A 19221-nucleotide genomic window follows, 5' to 3' on the forward strand; every position below is an offset into this window, starting at 1 on the left:
CCACATACAGTGTGAACAGTATTAATTTAAGTAGAAATTAGTTGACATTACTTGTAACTAATCGAAATCAGTTATAGTTACTGGCTAGCATCAGGTACGCCACGCGAAATGTACTGAATGACGTTACTCACTGTAATGCTGTCTCTCATGAGGTTTTGTGACTAACCCCTACTTCATAATCAATCTTCCCTCGGAAGACACCTTTGCGCTGCCAGTGTTACGAAAATCACAAATATATGAAATATTTGCGAGACACACAACATAAAAGTATATAAGTCGCGTTAGTTGAAATGGTATACGCATTTTGACACTGAGATTACTTTTACTTTGCCGATTGGATGCAGTAGAAACACTACAATGCACAGAGAACTTTAAATGTTATTGCATTTAGTTACTCGCTGATTTAAGTTAAAACTGCATATGTCATTACTTTCATCTTCATTGAATTATCTCTCTCATTTGTGACTTTCTCGGTATTTACGGAGGAAGGTAAGGACTGTGCTGATGGTTAATGAATCGGGATACTTAGCAGCACTCATAAGGTTTTATGGTTCAGTTACATGGCCACTGCAGCGTTCAAGCACTGCAACTGTGACGCTGGCAAGGACTGTACAGAACTAGGGAGATCCCTGTCCTGATATTACTTCGTAGTGAATTACTGGTGGTGAGACGTGACGCATTTTGTAATGACCATTCTTGGCAAAATGGTGTTCTTTGACAACGAGAAAGCTTTAATAGTTTTGGGCCACACGATACTCTTCTTCGAGTAACAACTCTTCCTACATTCCTTGTACTGTGCCCAGATACGTGCTCGCTCACAATTCCAAGATGCCTTGCCATGCTCACACCACCATTTCTGGGACACTCTCCATCATGCATTACAGCACCGCCACTTCACCTCTCTCTTTCCACGCTTGATACTGGTTCTGCATTCTCAAGCGCCCAACGGTGTTATTGTCAATATTCTGCACAATACGAACGTCCCCGACTTTGCCAGCGTTTCTACACAAAGTTTTTACGACATTATTTTTCAATTATCACAATTATATTACAATTTTTAAATGGTCAACACTGTCAGAATTAATGAAATACATCCGTACACAAGAAATTACTTTAAAATTACATAATTAACTAATTGAAAAAACGTGGGGCACTGAGTTGATGTGTTATAATGCTCTAATCTGCCAGGAAGTTTCGTGTCCTATCTAGTATTTCGCACATTGCTCCATATCTGTGCAGCTTAACATCTTTATTATTGTCATAATGATAGATCGTATTAGCCTAGATAATTCAAATGTAGTAGCCTCTCCATTATTTCGTTGTTGTTTAATGTCTTAAACCTATAGGGTATTTATTTCGGAACGCCGTAACATTGGTGTTATGTGATGCAGTTTTAAGATTCTATTCTGTACATTTTTATTTTGTTTTACTTTATTTACACGTCAAGTCTCGTAGGATCAAACTGAGGAGCAAGTATCCGAGGTCATCGAACGTGTCAGCACTGTACATGAAATTACAACATAAAAGCAATAACAGATAATAATAAAATGTTTATGGACCCAGAAAAATCAGGCCATAAGTTTCAATAAACGCAGTCAACAATACAACATAAATATCGGCTTAATTTTTCAAGAAACTCCTCAACAGAATAGGAGGAGTGACCCGCGTGAAAACTATTCTGTTTAGATTTGAAAGCGCGTGGATTGCTGCTAAGATTTTTGAATTCTTGTGGTAGCTTATTGAAAATGGATGCAGCGGTATACTGCACAGCTTTCTGCACAAGAGTTAAGGAAGTCCGATCCAAATGCAGGTTGGAGTTCTGCAGTGAGTGAAAGCTGCTTATTATTGGTAATAAGCTGGTATTGTTAACAGGAAACGACGGTAAAGAATTCATATATTGAGAGGCCATTGTCAAAATACCCGGACTCGTGAACAGGGATCGACAAGAGGTTCGCGAACTTACACCACTCATTGCCCCAACCAGCCGTTTCTGAGCCAAATATATCCTTTTAGAATGGGAAGAGCTGGCCCAAAATATAATACCGTACGACATAAGCCAATGAAAATAAGCAAAGTAGCCTAATTTTCGTGTCAAACGAACACTTACTTCAGATACCGTTCGAGTAGTAAAAATGGCAGCATTAAGTCTTTGAACAAGATCCTGAACGTAAGCTTTCCACGACAGTTTATTGTCTATCTGAACACCTAGAAATTTGAACTGATCTGTTTCACAAATCATACGCCCATTCGGTGAAATTAAAACGTCGGGCTTTGTTGAATTATGTGTCAGAAACTGTAAGAACTGGGTCTTAGACGAAGTATTGCTAGCTGTCCGGAGCTCGTGGGCTCGCGGTCTCGTTCTCGCTTCCCCAGTACCGGGTCCCGGATTCGATTCCCGGCGGGGTCAGGGATTTTCACCTACCTCGAGATGACTGGGTGTTTGTGTTGTCCTCATCATTTCATCATCATTAATGAAAGTGGCGGGATTGGACTGAAGAAAGGTTGGGAATTTGTACGGGCGCTGATAACTGTGCAGTTGAGAGCCCCTCAAACCAATCATCATCATCATCATCATCATCATTGCTAGCTGGAGTCATTCTTTCTTGTGTTATTACTGTATCATGTGCAAATAGTATTAGGTCGGTGCATAAGTTCATGGCGTTTTTTCCATAAGTTTATTAAACACAACAGATACGCATAACAGAGGCTGTCGTCACCAATAATATGTTCTCCTTCAGTAGTTACAATAGCTTGCTAACGCTGGTGTAACTTTACGACTCCACGACTGTAGAAGTCGCACGGTTTTAAGGCGAAGACCCCGTCGAGACATGTTCGGAGCCCATTTTCATCCGGGAAGTGAATTCCGTGTAGGTTGTTCAATGGAGAGAGGAAAAAGTGAAACTCTGAGGGCGCAAGATCAGGTGAAAAATGCTGGTGGGGAATTACTTCCCATGCCAACAACTGTATAGAGTTTCTCAGTTCAGCAGAATGCTTGCGGGCTTTGTCATGGAGTAGCGTCTCTTCACGCATTCTTCCTATTCACTGTTCTTGCATTGCATCTGCTAGACGCCTCAGCTGTTGACCGCGTCGCCGCTGTTCCACCAGATGCATAACGTTATCTTTTGCGGATACACGCAAGTCTTTCTACGGGGAGTTGCTGCTTTGTTTGGACTTAACCATTCCTTTCTTTTTCTTACGTCAGCATAAAGAAACCATTTCTCGTCACCATTAACGATGCAGGATAGGAATTGTCGGTGTTATTCAAGAGCCAATAAATGACGAGCAAGCAGAGATGCGGTATCAATACACCCAGTTTTCAAGTCTCCCCCATTGCATGCAAATGTCGTTCAAGTCTCCCCCATTGCATGCAAATGTCGCACGATGGTGGACTGATCACAGTCAATCACATTTGCCGGTTCTCGTGTACACTGACTTGGATCACTGTGGAATAATGTGTTTAATATGGCATCATCATACCCCGAAGGTTTTTCTGAACCTGGAGAGTCACTGTCAGAACGATCCTCCTTAAAACCAGAAAATCATTTTCTTGCCCTGTCTGTCCAGTGGCATTATCATCACACACGGTGCAAATGTTTCTGGCCACCTTCGCTGCAGTCACTCCTTTATTAAATAGAATAATATCTTCCGGTTTCTCCACTTGGTACTCCATTTTCTAGCGTCCACAGCCCATCTATCTCCAAATGACAGTATGTAAAGTCAAAAAGCAACAGTGAAACACAAATAAAAAAGCGACAGTCGATAAATAAAGCCATAGCAAGCGGAATACCAACATGCAAAACAAAAACTTGTGCTCCAACCTACTAGTAATACCTCAGAGTTGTTGATAAAATTTAGTTACTGGCCGTGTAATATATGTATATTTGTATGTATGTATTTGCATATTGGACTAACTGATGGCATCGCGTAACGATGTCGTTGCAGATGCAGAACATTAACAACATCGTGATGTTCCCGCTGGACAACTTGCTCAAAGGGGACCTGCGAGGTGTGAAAGGCGACCTGAAGCGGCCGTTCGACAAGGCGTGGAAGGACTACGAGGCCAAGTACTCCAAGATCGAGAAGGAGAAGAAGCAGCAGGCCAAGGAGGCGGGACTCATCCGCACGGAGGTGACGCCCGCCGAGGTCGCCGACGAGATGGAGAAGGAGCGCCGCCTCTTCCAGCTGCAGATGTGCGAGGTGGGCGTGCGTGGCTTACCTGCACCGGCGCCTGCGAGATACTGTTCACTGCGTGGTGCGGGGCTCCTGGTTCCAATACTCTCCATTTTCCGGCCAGTTCCACTGGCGTATTGAACGAGGGCATAATGACTCTACGCACTCTAATCACTACCATCTTATTCTGTGATGACTACGCGAGGTACACGATATTGGCAGCATATCGATCGCACAGCCTTTCCCGAATACAGTTTCTCTGAATTTACAACACATCTTGGTATGCAGACCGTTCCACTCTTCTCCATCTTTACCGTGCTCTGGTCTTGTACAAACTAGATTACGGTAGTCAGGTTCTCCTTCCACTTCCCATTCGCACTAGTCCCTCTGATAGTCTCCTCACAGAAGCGGGGATTCCCCCTCTACACAAACGACGGAGCCAACTACTGGTTTCTCACGCAATCGCCATTCGCGAATCGCCAATTCCCTGACCATCCTGTGTACCCTGTGCTCTTTGCCAACGAGGGATGTCTCCCTCCCAACACCCGCCCACTGGTGGGATTGCCGGTTGTCATGCGCCTTACTTCACTCTGTGGCGACTCCATCTCCATTGACTGGAATGCATCCCGTGTCTTTTCTCCCCCCCCCCCCCCCCAATGCCTTGGATGATGCCTAGAAACACGGATTATGACCTATTTATTCCAGGTTCCTAAGATCTGTGTCGCTCCTACGGTTTTCCGGCGTCTTGTATGTGTCATAACTGCAGAATTCCAGGGTGCCACCACCTTTTACACTGATGGTTCTAAGACAATCGATAATGTTGGATACTCTTCTACGCCTCCTATTGCCTTAGAACACCATTTATTGTCCGGATCACATAGTGTGTTCACAGCAGAGTTTCTAACCCTCCTTTTTGTTTCTCAGGCCTCCCTCCACAGTGTTTTAATTTGTTCAGAAAACAATGAGCATTCTGCAGGTTATCGACTGATGCTACTCTTGGCACCCTTTGGTCTCTACTATCCATCACCTTCTTTCTGCCTTTGGACATGCCGCCTGTTCAGTTCTCTTTCTCTGGGTCCCAAGTCATGTAGGCATCTCATAACACGTGTGAAATCTTATGGGACTTAACTGCTAAGGTCATCAATCCCTAAGCTTACACACTACTTAACCTAAATTATTGTAACGACAAACACACACACCCATGCCCGAGGGAGGACTCGAACCCCCGCCGGGACCAGCCGCACAGTCAATGAGTATAGCGCCTGAGACCGCTCGGTTAATCCCGCGCCATGTAGGCATCCCAGGGCATGAACTGGCTAACCGTGTGGTTAGAGAAACAAGTACTTACCCCCCCCCCCCCCCTCCCATTCCTTTCATGATTCCAGCTGCGGATATGCGGATCTGTGTCAAATCTCTGTTTGCCCAAAAATGGAATGACATCTGGTGCGCTGCTGCTCATAGTAATAAACTCTACACAATCAAGGAGTATGCTGCTGTTTGGCGCTCTTCCTTCCGCTCCTCTCGGAAGGAGTCCACTGTTTTATGCCGTATGCCGTCTACGCACTGGTCATACGAGGCTGACCTATCGTTTCCTCCTACGTAACCACCTGCCCCCCCCCCCCCCCCCCCCCACCCCCTCCACCACCCACAATGTGGTTGTGGAGCCAGACTGACGTTATCTCACATATTGATGGAATGTCCCCTTCTTTCGGCCGTTCGTGCTAAATATAGTCTTCCCGATTCCTTAAATTTAATGTTAGCAGACGATTCACGGATGGTTGAACTGGTCTGTTTCCTCCTTTAAAGTAGAACCTCAGAGCTGCAAATAAAAACCACTTTCGTCTTGGAGCAGAGGCAGGTTGATTGTGGTTGGGGCCTCGTTTTCAGTCTTCTCGGTCTGTGACTCCATGAGTGGCCTTTTTTCCACTTTTTGGATTTGGTCTCACTTTCTATGCCTTTTGCGGTGTGTACTTAATGTCCATTATTTTATAATTTGACTCCCCTGACTGGATACGTCCACTTTTATCGGACCCTCTTTCTTCTGTGACTAACTTCGGAATCGCGGGGCTGATGACCTCACCGTTTGGTCCCATAACCCCTCTCAATCAATCAATCAATCAATAACTCTGTGAATTTACCCAACAGGGTCTCGCGAGAACTACGTCTGCTTCCTGCCAAAGATTCCCATTTACGTTTCCGATGTATTTCTGTTACAATTTTCGTCTGGGCTATACCGGTCTGATACGATCGTATCAGGTCGTCTCTGAATTCGTTCCACGTCTGCTGCTGTCACACATACTTTATGAGGGCTCCAAGTACTGAAGCAGTATTCTGTGGCACTTGCATGACGTGGCTTGCTGTAGTTGTTCACCACTCGTCTTGTGACTGGGTACTTTCGTCTGCTGTAGGCACTGTTTTTCACTTATCCGCTTTTAAATTGAGTTGCCATGGATTACTCATAAGAGGAAATCTTGTCCAAGCGTTCATGCATTCCAACACGATACTTTCCTGTATAGCCAGCACTACTGCAAGTAAACAAGGTAATGGTGCTGCTGACCCTGTGTGATACGTTGATGTACAGGGTGGTACAGCCAAGGCTGCGCTCACAGTGGCACCGGCAACGCTCGTCACACGCCGTCGCCAGAGTTCGCCCGACAACATCGACTGACAGCTTGGTCACAGAGCGTCCGATATCCTTACCAGTTCAAGAATGAGCGACCGGCATATCCGTTCGAAAAGATAGTGGAGAGGTTGTACACTCTGTTGTCAGCTGTTGGGGAATTACCAGACAAGTTTTACGAACATATGAGATGAAGGGAGAAACATTCTGTTACACACTTGACGTGATTCGTGGTAACCTTCAAAAGCAATATTATAAACACTCTTCCGCAGCCATACGTCAGTCTTCAATGACTGTCATCGGGCATACGTCTGAAAGACAAGCATAAAGTTCAGAATAGGATCGCTGTTATCTAAAGCACTGAAGACTGGAAATGCATCACATTTGCGAAACCATTTCATGTAAAACAAACGGAATCACCACCCTACTGGCAGCAAAACGCGAGTAACCAGTAATAATAATTTGTAGATCGCTAATGCCCACCCGCCCACCACGACCCACAAGAAATTCTCTTTCATTAACTGTAAGCATAAGTCCGCCCCGGTAGCTGAGTGGTCAGCGCGGCGGAATATCGTGCAAAGGGGCCCGGGTTCGATTCCCTCCTGGGTCGGAGATTTTCTCCGCCCAGAGATTGGGTGTTGTGTTGTCTTCGTCATCGTCTCATCCACCGGTTGGCGACAGGAAGGGCATCCGGCCAGCCCCTTAACTTAACCCTGCCAAATCTAACCATAACAACGCCGACCCTGCGGATTCTGCAGGACAATGGCACAAGCAAAAGGAGGAGGAGGTTAACTTTAAGCTTAAGATACGTCACTTTTCTCACTTGAACCAATTATTTTTTGAGGTTTTAATTCACACCAAAATTTCGGTTAGAGACTTTGCCTACTTGTGGTTTCCAATAAACCTGCGATTTCTGTCTGTACATTCCGAACTATATCCCGATTATAATAGTTTTCATCCTTAGGATGACTAAACTTAGCAGTTTCTTACAGTCCGTATCATCGAAGAAATCAGACTGATCTGAATTTCATCGACTGTCGTTTGAAGTCTGTACGTTCAGGTGATGAGATCGGCTACATTGTGACCGCGCACAAATGGCGTACTAATTTGTGAAGATCGTGTCTCTTCGACCATGTCAGTCGGCGGCGGAATACACCGATATGGGTGCCACTTAACCGCAACCTAAACTGTTCACCTCAGATATTTCCTAAATTGTTTAACATATCGTAACTCTGCTTTCAGTTAGGCGAATTGTGACAAACTCCTCACTAACCGAGGTACAGTCTCTCTTCATCGCTGTTTTAATTACAGAGATATCGAAATCAACTTCACTTTTTCAGATGGAAAGTGGTAATTTCATCTGCTAGTATCGTAGTTCTAAGAGATACGAATTCAACGACGTTTCACTCTTCAAAAACGTTTTTTATAGAACAAAAATCGCTTCAGTTGCTTATAGCTTCGTCTTCAGGTGTCATCAAATAACTATGGGAAAAGAAATGTATCTATAAAAAATATATACTTTAGATGTTGGTTATGATTATGTGCACTCAACAATTCTTCATAAAAATCTCGATTGCTTGGTGCTCCACAACTTTTAGATATTTTTTAAAGGACATATTCTGTACACCATGAGCTGCACTAGAAATGTTTATTTGCCAAAACCAGTTTTCTGGTTTGCAACCAACATTAGTGGCACCTGATACAGAGGAACACACTATTGATTTTCATCGATTTCTACAAAAGATAACTGTACATACAGTAATATATGTATATTTACATTATGGACTTCTTACAGCAATGACTTGCATGTCGATTAATACCATATAATCTGGAATCTATCCTATAATACACTATACAGGTTGTCGTGTATGTTATTGCCGCCAAATTTTTCGCAGTGATAATTCTCGACGACGTTTGACATGACTGTGTTGTAGAGGACACATGGAACTGACAAGTTAAATAAAGTTAAAGAATCTACATTACCTGCCTTTCGTTATTTCTAAGATCATATTTATATATATCTATGACTTGATTTTTCATGTATGTAAATTACAGTTTTTTGGCAGTTGGTATATGAAGGTAGAATATGAAAAAGGTACGTGCATTACCAAGAATTGTCACTGCCTAAGTTTTGACACTGTACACTGGTTGGCACGAAAAACACAAGACTTCAGTTTCTTACAAAAACTGAAATTTGTTTTAAATTTAAGAGACTTTTATGACACTAATCCACTATCTTATGATGGAATATTGTGTATATTGTGTATATGATGGAATCTAAGTGTCCAACATTGAAAAAGAGAAAGACGATTATAAACAAATTTAACCAATTAAGCCAGAAATGCACACCTTGTGCTTCAATAACGATGGTGTTACGGTTGCGGGGAAAGTGAAGTTGTTGCTCTTCACGGGCCTGTTCGTGGTCTCCTTGCAAAGACTGCAGTTTCCCTGTGCCTTCTCACGGTTCTGGCAACCGTGGCAAGTCTAGTCCCCACCATTTATGCAATATAATGCATGCTCCGGCCATCTTCCACCAAAGCAACAGCTGTCGCAGCTTGTTCTGGACTTAATACCCATTTTACTCCAGAAAGCTTACTACGACAATCTCAGAAAGATCCTACAAACAGGTTTGATTGAAAGGGGAACAATTCAGGGTACAACAATAAGCGCTGCAGCAGCGGAAGAACATTATTCGCTCACATTCAGTGATGATGTTTTCAAGGTTGCGCGAGAACAACAATTGAGGATAGTACAATAAACAATCAACATTTCATTGTTGCTCGCAAAATAATTACTCAATGATAACATATCATTTATTGGGTGTTGCGTTTTTCGTGTCCGTCAGTGTATTAACTGACATCAAGTCATTGCTGTAGATGTGCCTAATGTAAGTAGACTTATGTTACTGCTACTTATGTACAGTTATCACATAGCAGTCATCGATGTTTATAAAATTACTTGTTCCTCTGTAACAGATGCCACTGATGATGGGTTATAAACCCGAAAAACAGCATTGACAAATAATAAAAAATTCATAGTACAGCTCATGATGTATCGAAGATGTCCTTTAATAAAACCGGCCATAAATAATTGAAAGGAAAGATAAAAAAGCTATTATCAGTTTTTTTTCGAATCCCGTTCACTTTGCTTAGTCTGCGTCGCAATACGAACACATTTTGAACTGATCGGTGCACACTCATCAGTAGGGGAACCCAGACCTATTATCGCACCTCAGCCTGACGTCGCACCCTTCTAAATAACACAAAGTAGGAGCTGCCACCTAGCGGGATTAGGTTCATCAGGTGTGTAACAGCAACCCTTCAGTAGTGTGTCATCTTTGGCTGGATATGCAGTAGCTTTCAGTTTGTGTAATTTTTCGAAAATTCTGTACACAGAATGGATTCAAAAGCACAGTAGTCAATATTTTGAGAGGTAAGCTATTTTTAAACTGTAAAGCATAAAACAGAACCACATAATAATGTAGCTTAACAAGACATAGGCATATTGTCGTTTGTGTTGTTAGTTTTGGGAGTAGAGTTGTCCATAATGGAATGTTGGTTTGCTCCTAATATCGCAGCTCTGCTGTCGTTCTAACATCGCACTATGAGATGATATCCTCACTTTTTTTATGTTTACCATTTCTATCATTTCATCGCTCTATCTGTACTTGCAACAACTTATAACGTATTGTTTGAGATCCCACTTAAAAAGAGAAAGCAGTGGCCCGAGGAAAATATGAAAAGAGCTATCATTGCTACTAGGAATAGAGAGATGGGCCTGGGACGTACATCGAAGCAATTTGACGTTCCAAAATCAACTTTGAAAGACAAAGTTAATCCTGGACAGTTAAATTTGAAAGAAAACCTGTGCTTAACACTGAGATAGGGCAATTCCTTGTCAAATATTGCCTAGATATGGAGGCCAGATTTTATGGTTTAACTGCCAAAGATGTAAAGAAGATGGCTTTTGATTTGGCAGAAAAAAACTTTACGAACCCCTTTTAATAAATCGACAAGTATTGCTGGCTAGAAATGGCTCCACTCATTTACGTGGAGAAACGCTGAACTTAATTTAAGAAAACCTCAACAAACATAAGTGAAACGTATTAGAGGATTTAGCAGCGAAAATGTTAAGCAGTTTTTTGACATTTAGGAACCTCTTCCAGAAAAGATAAATGTTGACCCTAAGAGAATTTACAATTGTGTTGAGACTGGTCTGGCAGTCCTACAGCACATGACAACGAAAGTTAGTACATAGTGAAGGTAAACACCAAGTTGGCTCTGTATCGCTAGTACCCGTTGTTACTTGCATGAGTGCGATAGGTCACTTTATACTTCCTTTATTTGTATTTCCACGAAAAAATCAAAAACAGAGCTATTAGATGGGGCACCGAATGCAAGCATGGTCGTCTACCACAAATTAGGATGGATAGAATCTGAAAGGTTCGTTAAATGGTTTGAAGATCAGTTTTCAGAAAGTGTAAAACCTACCAAAGAAGACGACCCCGTGATCGTGGTATTATATGGCCACTATTCACCCACAACAAATTTACCCTTATTTGAGTCAGCTAGGGAAAATGGTGTACAAATAGTGAGTTTTCCACCTCGCTGTTCTTATAAGATGCAACCTCTTGACAGAGCATTCATGTTTCTCCTGAAAACTTACTACGCACGGGAAATAGAAATCTGGTTGAGAAATCATGTAGGTAGAGTGGTCAGTCATTTCCTGATTGTAAAGCTGTTTGCTGAAGCTTACAAAAAGTCAGCCGCAGTAGCTACAGCAGGACATGGTTTTAGAATAACTGGGATGTATCCACTGAACAGAAACATTTTCCGTCGCCCAGGATGGCCGAGCTGTTCTAGTCGCTACAGTTTGGAACCGTGGGACCGCTACGGTCGCAGGTTCGAATCCTGCCTCGGGCATGGATGTGTGTGATGCCCTTAGGTTAGTTAGGGTTAACTAGTTCTAAGTTCTAGGGGACTGATGACCTCAGATGTTAAGTCCCGTAGTGCTCAGAGCCAGAAACATTTTCCAAGACCATGAATTTTCAGTGGCTGACTCTACTGTGTCCACTGGTGAACAAGACGACACACAAGACTCTGTCATTCACCAAAAAATGACATACATCCAGCTGAAACAAGTCGCATCAGACAGGAACTACCTGAGCCGCAGCCTGGACCCGGTGGCTCCCGACCACCCGTAAACAAGAGTGGTACACCCATTGTTCGAGGACAGGCCAGGTATGAAACTTCCTCACCACCTGCAAATGACCGCACCATTTTTCCGACAGATATAAGCCCCTTGCCACAACTGAAAGACCAAACTGTTCATGGGAAGGAAAGACGACGACCAAGTTGCCCACCAACTGTTCTGACAGGTACACCGTATAAAATGGAGCTCATTGAAGGCATTTCCAAAAAATCAAACAAAAATGTTGCATAAACAATTTTTGCTGATAGAGCAAACAAAAATAATCAACTCATTGCAAAACATAAAAGGAGAAATCATGCATAAGAAGAAAACTATTATAATAAGAAAAGGAATGTCTCACATAAGCCATTATTGGAGACATCCTTAGAATCAGATGACGATCCTGATAATTCATTGACAGTGTCTGGAGACGACGAAGACAGTGAAAATGATAGCGAGTGTCCTTTCTGTAATCAGTTTTATTTGACTGACAGGCCCGGAGAAAAATGGATAATTTAATACAATCCATTATGGAGTCGAGGTAGCAGTTGTCGTTATACTGGTTGTCACTGTTAGCATTCAGCCGCGATCCTTATACATATATTTTAACGTATAAGAATCGCGGTTGAATGCTAACAGTGATAACCAAAAATGGATAACTTGTACTAAATGTCTCATGTTGTGTCATGAACAATGTTCTGGAGCTACTGACTATATAGCCTTTATTTATGATATCTGTTTGGAAGGATACATTCCAATTTCGTATAATGTATGTGGTGTGAGACATTTTTCTATGTGAAACTACGTGACAGAACTGTAATTCTACATGTAATTAAATATGATAATATTCTATAATGTTCAGTTAATTTATTTTCATTTCTTAATTCTATTTTAAAATTGTTACAGCCAGTATCTCTAATACTGCACAGGGCGATATTAGGACGACACCTGGTGCTACATTAGGTATACTTTTTCCACACTGCCTAAATGTATTTGGTGCGGTTTTTTATTTTTGAATTATTTATTAGAAGAGATACTGAATTAATTATTTCGGCTAAGGGACAGCAATAGCCACCTTACCAAAAAAAGTAACAAAGCAACGTAATAAAAAATAAGAACAGCAAAATTATGCGCAAAAATACAAATGGGTGCGATAAATAAGTAACTGACTTGTCTTGCAGTTATTCAGACTCCGAAAAACCACAAGCAGTAGTTCTACGTGAATCTAATGCTGGAAGTAGAGGAACTATGCCCAATTCGTGTCCGTCAGTGTATTAACTGACATCAAGTCATCACTGTTGTAAACACTATCAATAAGGTCCTGTGAACCCTCCTCATCACCACCACGACAATTGCCTTATCCTCGGTTGTTTGCGAGCTACCGCGTGACACACATGGCTATACTGCCCTTTACAATACATTTAAGGGCTAGTTACAAATTGAACTCCGTTCATTCATACACGCAGAGGTGATAAGTCATGGATGACGGTATGCACATATACATATGGCGCTAGTGTCGCGTACACAAGATATAAGACGGCAGTGCATTGACGGACCTGTCATTGTCACTCATGTGAAGACGTTTCCGACCTGATTATGGCCGCACGATGAGTATCAACAGCCGTTGAAAGCAGAATGCTAGTTGGAGCTAGACAAATGGGCATTCTATTTCGGAAATCGTTAGGGAATTCAGTATTCCGAAACTGAACCGATCATTGACTGGAAATGGTTATGTTCGGCAGCCATTCATGTATAGAATTCTTATAGATCACAATGCGACTTGCCAGCGGGCCACAATTGTTCGCGATTGATTTGAATAACATTTTAGACATAGACCATTTATGGTGTGTAATCGAGAGGTCAGTTCGTGCACATCATCCTGCACTGGCAACACTTTAGCAGTTACGGACTGCTGTATTTCTGCAAGGGACGTCCAGCGACTTGTTGAGTATGCCACGTATAGTCGCTATACCACCCAAAACGAGGTCCGACATGACATTAGGAGGTATCCTATGACTTGTGTCTCTTCAGTGTAGTGAAGAGCTCACTTGGAAGCTGGGCTTGTCACACGATGTAAATACCACAGCAACTTAATGTTGCTGCAGCTCGTTATTTTATGCGGTTAGGTTACAGTTCATCATACAGAACATCGTGTCAGCTGGTGGAGCGTTCTAGTTCGATGTAGCTGAGGGAATCTGGTCACACCAGCGGAATGGTGGAGAAAAATTCAATTTGAAACTGATACCAGTTACGGTTAGACCGACAAACCAACTGGATGGCAAAGGATGTGGTATTTAAGCCTCAGTCACCAGTTAGTTATGGTAGCAGTTCTGTTCTTGTTTCTGCCAGAGCCTTTCAAGGAAAGTGCGCGTCAAAGCAGGGACTGAGGTATAAACAATGTTAAATAATATTTCATGGCATGAGTTTAATGTCAAGGTACACTCTTAACACTGCAACATTACGACAGCAACAGCAACAAAAGCGAAACCACAAAAAAATCTGATTGTCGGTATCCATGCGACAGCGTGCGTGCTTAGTATGTTCCGAAACGCCACGCATAGAAACGGGATTTTCCGGTGCTCGTACCTCGGGTTCTATTGGTGATAAAAAGATAGGGTAAAGTGCTTTGGATAGAGACTATTTGTATAACCAACAAAAAAAGGTTAGTCACTATCCTACAGTACAGGGTCAAAGTATGAAATTACACTCTTCCTCATGCTTAGGCAAATGGAGCAAATATGTTGGGTATTTTTGCGTTTGATGGGGTCTAGGGTGGGCTTGTTGGGACTTGTGGAGGCATCATATTTTCAAAAAGGATTTTTTTTGCTATGTTTTCGCTGTCACCAGCGGATCAAAACTCATCGGATGATTTCTAAGACAACAGTGCACAGCAAATGGCTTAGATTTTTGCTATATATTCCTAAGATTACGAAGTCTTGATATTTTTATCTGTTTGCAAGATACCGAGGTGCGAAGTTACCCTACTTGTACACGTAAAATTCGCACGTAGAATCCTGTGCGAGGCAAAAACATTTTACAAAGTGGCGCAGCACGGAGAAATGTGTTGTAAAGTGTCTTCGTTATCATCAGAACTACTGTGGGAACCCAATGTCGTAGTACTGCAGCACATGCAAAATGGGCCTCGCCAATTTCACAAAGTAAGACTTAGTCCCTGACGAAGATGATGGAGGCAGTCATCCAAAGATTGGGATTTTTGAATTCTACGCAACAAGTTAAACGCAAACTCTTTATCCGAGGACTCAGTGCCAAAATACTTCGTATCTAGATGAATCCTAAGGTCCAAATATTATGATTTCTCCGATACTACTTACCGGGTCTTGAAGAGCGGAACGCTGTTGAATCCCTCTGTTTTAAAACTACCGTACTAGCAGCACAAATTACTACTGTTCCATTTCGAAAATCGAAGTTCATACGGATATCTCTGTAATTAAGGAGACATTACATCGTTTACTGAGGACTTTCTCGCAATTCATTTGGGTAGAAACAGAGTTACAAAGTCTTAAACACCTCTGAAAATATTTCAGGCAAGCAGCCTAGCTAGCTCATGCTGTATACGTAGAACATCAATAATCGTGTGATCCTTTGTTAGCTTACATCTAGTGTTAGCTTGTTTCCTGTTGAAAGTTCTGGGTTCTGTTAGTCAAAACTTGGTGGATCCAGTCGATGATGTGGTGCGGTGTCTAATAGGTTTTGAAAATATAGGACTCCGGAATTCAGTTGCTCAATTGGGTACATTGATTGTAGGATGGAGTATGAATAAAGGAAACTGTTTCACGCGAGTGGTTCCTCCTGAATCCGAACTGATTCATGAAATTCTTCCGTGCTAAGACAGCTAATTTCTGGTAGGTAGTTCAGAACAGAAGGAAGTAACAGCCCAGCGGAACGAAAAAGAGTTAGTTTACTTACATGGGTTCTAAAACGTTTGTGGAAATTTAGTTTTGTTCTTCGCTGAGTTACTGCGTTTTATACGATCGTCGATCATGGCCATATTGTACAGTGTCGTACGTTTGTTGTGCAAATTCTTTCTTTCGACACGTGCCGAAGCTTTCCCTACTTTCAGAAATGTACGTGTTCAGATTGCAAGCGTTGTTAACTTGTTAACCTGAAATACTGAACTGCTCGTGTTGAATAAATACTCATTAAAACCGCGTAGATCGCATTAATGTGGACTACTACTCCGTTGGAGTTGCGCATGGGGTCTGGAAACTTTGATAAATTTTCTACTTCCTACTAAATAACACAGTGCACTTCTTCCGCACACAGCTGTATTACGCCTTCTGTTACAATTGTTACATACAGAATGTTCCAGGGGGAGTGGCCAGTATTCAGGGATATGGCACGAACCATCACTTGCAGCGAAAAACTTCGTATGGACATGCGGCCTATTCAGAGTTCATTCCGAGATAGAATACACTGGATGTAGCCTACGTTGTTGTTGATTTTCTGTATTATTGAATACACTGTCAGATTTACACATATGCAACAGCTGGTAAACATTACAACATGCTTTTTACGAAGTATCAGTTGTAAAATACACATTTTAAAGATATTTACATCTGTACATTATCGTACACGTCGTAGTACGGGTGCGGAAAAGGTTCACAATAAATGTTCGAATGTCTCGCCGCCAGCTTCATTGCAACTTCAGGGCATTTGTGCATCATGGGAGAACATCTTGTGTTGGTTGTCTGAACGTCTCTGCACATTCCATAATGAGGGCAGCAGCGTTAATAGTGGAACCAAGCAGCCTATCTCACGTATCCAACCTCCGTTTCATCCAGCCAAATAAATAAAAAATAAAAAATAAGCTCTGGTGATCTTGGTGGCCAGTTATTTGTACTACCACGATCAACCTAGCGATTAGTGTGAGTATGATTGAGATGTTCCCTCACAAGTCTGGTAAAATGTACATTAAATATGTTCTAGTTCGGAAACCATTCGGAATAGGGCATATAATGATACGCCAAAACATTATGAGCACCTGCTTAACAGCTTGTTTGTACGTTTTTGGAACGAATTCCTCACTGGTTCTGCATATCACGAATCCGACATTTTGCTCGTAGCTTTGTGCAGGTACGTGACATCAGATGTCTACGCATAGGACATGTAATCGCGTACATAACGGGCCGCTGATTTGCGTACGCAATGATGCCGCTCGGTAGCGACGCAGATGGTTTCCATAGGATTCACATCAGGCTACTTTGGTCGGCGACACATCAACGTTGGTTCATTATAATGCTCGCAAATAACTGTAGCACGGTTCTGGCTCCGAGACGTGCACAATTATACTGCTGAAAAATGGCATCGCCGCCACGGAAGACATCAAGCATGAAGGGATGCAGGTAAATTGCAGCCGTCAGCGTGTCTTCGATTACTGTCACAGGTCCCATGCAATCGCAGGAGAATCTCTCCCATACCGTAATACTTCTGCCACCAGCCAGCGTCCGTGGGGCGCTGCACGTTTCGAGCCGCCGTTCACCTCGGTGGCAGTGTTTATGAAGACGACCTTGAACTAATGCAGCGAAAACTTGATTCACTCGAAAAGCAGACACGTTTCCATTGATCGACGGTCGAGTTCCGATAGTCCTGTGCCCACTGCAATCGTAAATGACGATGTCTTTGAGTCAACTTGTGAACATTAGGGGTGATCTGCTGCGGAGCTCCATGTTTGACAATGTACGATAAACGGTGGGCTTCTTAACATATGTGCGTGCACCAGTATTGCGCTCTTTCGGCACAGAGCAGACACGTCTTCGAAGCCAACGTGAAGAGTCGTGGACGTCTAACCATTTAGCGCCTAGCTGAATAGTATCTCCTTCCGTAGATGCTCACGACAGTAGCACGTGAACATTCGACCAGCTTCGCCGTTTTCGAGATACTCGTTCACATGCTCTGGCGCAATAATAATCTGCCCTGTGTCAAAGTCGCTTATCTCAATGGATTTCCCATTTGCAGCTCATGTCTTCTCAAGGGTGATACATGTCCGTGTCTGCTCCGCTTACATACTTTTGTTACCGCGTCGCGTGGGCCGGCCGCGGTGGCCGAGCTATTCTAGGCGCTTAAGTCCGGAACCGCGCGACTGCTACGGTCGCAGGTTCGAATCCTGCCTCGGGCATGGATGTGTGTGATGTCCTTAGGTTAGTTAGGTTTAAGTAGTTCTAAGTTCTAGGGGACTGATGACTTCAGATGTTAAGTACCATAGTGCTCAGAGCCATTTGAACCATTTACACACAAACTATTCGCCAAACTGCATTATCACAAACACAGCAACGCCACCAGGCAGCATCCAGTGTCGCGCTATGCAGTGGTCGTAATGTTTTTGTTTTGGGTTATCGGTGTATGACTATGTGAAGCTGTTTGCTTCCGATGTGTGTTCATGGCGGATCCTTGAATACTGACCATTCCTCCTGGGACATCCTATGTAATGGAACACTGCATATGCATTCGATATGACGTTACATGGACTCTACTTGACAGTAACGAATGACAGTTGTAAACGAAATGAAAGACAACCAAGCGTCGTCTGTGTTGCGTGACAGCAGCACCGTTGTCACCGAAGCACACGAGAAAGACCGGCCGTGGCGCTTACGTCACAGCACGTGACACTGCAGGTCTTTCGACCGCCAGCGGCCGTCTCCTCCGCGGAGGGAGTAACAGCAGCGTGATTACCATTAAAGTTAAAGTTTCAAACCACTGTAGACATAACACCACTGGCCGGAATGACGTCAAATTGAAACGGAATATTATCAGAGAAGGGGATAAACGTACGGCAGAAGAAAAATAAATGATTACAAAATGTAGCAATAGATTGGGCTGTAAGCATCATAATTCAATAGTGGTCGACTACAAATGACAAATGAATCATACAAAAATACGTAAGGTGTGCCAGAATAATACACTCATAGCGGCTTACCAGTGACGATACAGATAAAAGGACCGGAAGCACCTGTGTCTTCCTGTGATAAATGCCGTAAACCCGTATCACACAGTGACCTTTTCAGGATGAAGTGGGACTGGTTGATTTGTGCGTGGAGTTTCAGTTGCCCGTACTCCTCAATTCTGTCTATTAACATATCCTGTCAGATGGAAGTAGGCTTCGTCCGTCCAAAAAATCTTCCACGGCCAATCATTGTCCACGTCCATGCGAGCAAGTAAAGGTCTCTTTTGCCGGCAGGTCTCCGTGCACTACACGTTTTCACACCACCACTCGTCTCCTCGTG

General features: G+C 42.9%; 1 protein-coding gene across 10 annotated transcripts in view; it reads left to right on the forward strand.

Annotated features, from left to right (window-relative positions):
• Positions 1–19221, forward strand: part of LOC126334773 (arfGAP with SH3 domain, ANK repeat and PH domain-containing protein) — a 1031989-nt gene that overhangs the window by 895103 nt on the left and 117665 nt on the right. For all 10 annotated transcript variants that reach the window (XM_049997423.1, XM_049997407.1, XM_049997360.1 and 7 more), the window contains exon 4: positions 3943–4197. In XM_049997423.1, the coding sequence (XP_049853380.1) occupies positions 3943–4197 (255 nt within the window). The remainder of the gene's footprint in view (positions 1–3942; positions 4198–19221) is intronic.

This window comes from Schistocerca gregaria, chromosome 1, assembly GCF_023897955.1.
Source record: "Schistocerca gregaria isolate iqSchGreg1 chromosome 1, iqSchGreg1.2, whole genome shotgun sequence".
NCBI classification, from domain to species: domain Eukaryota; kingdom Metazoa; phylum Arthropoda; class Insecta; order Orthoptera; family Acrididae; genus Schistocerca; species Schistocerca gregaria.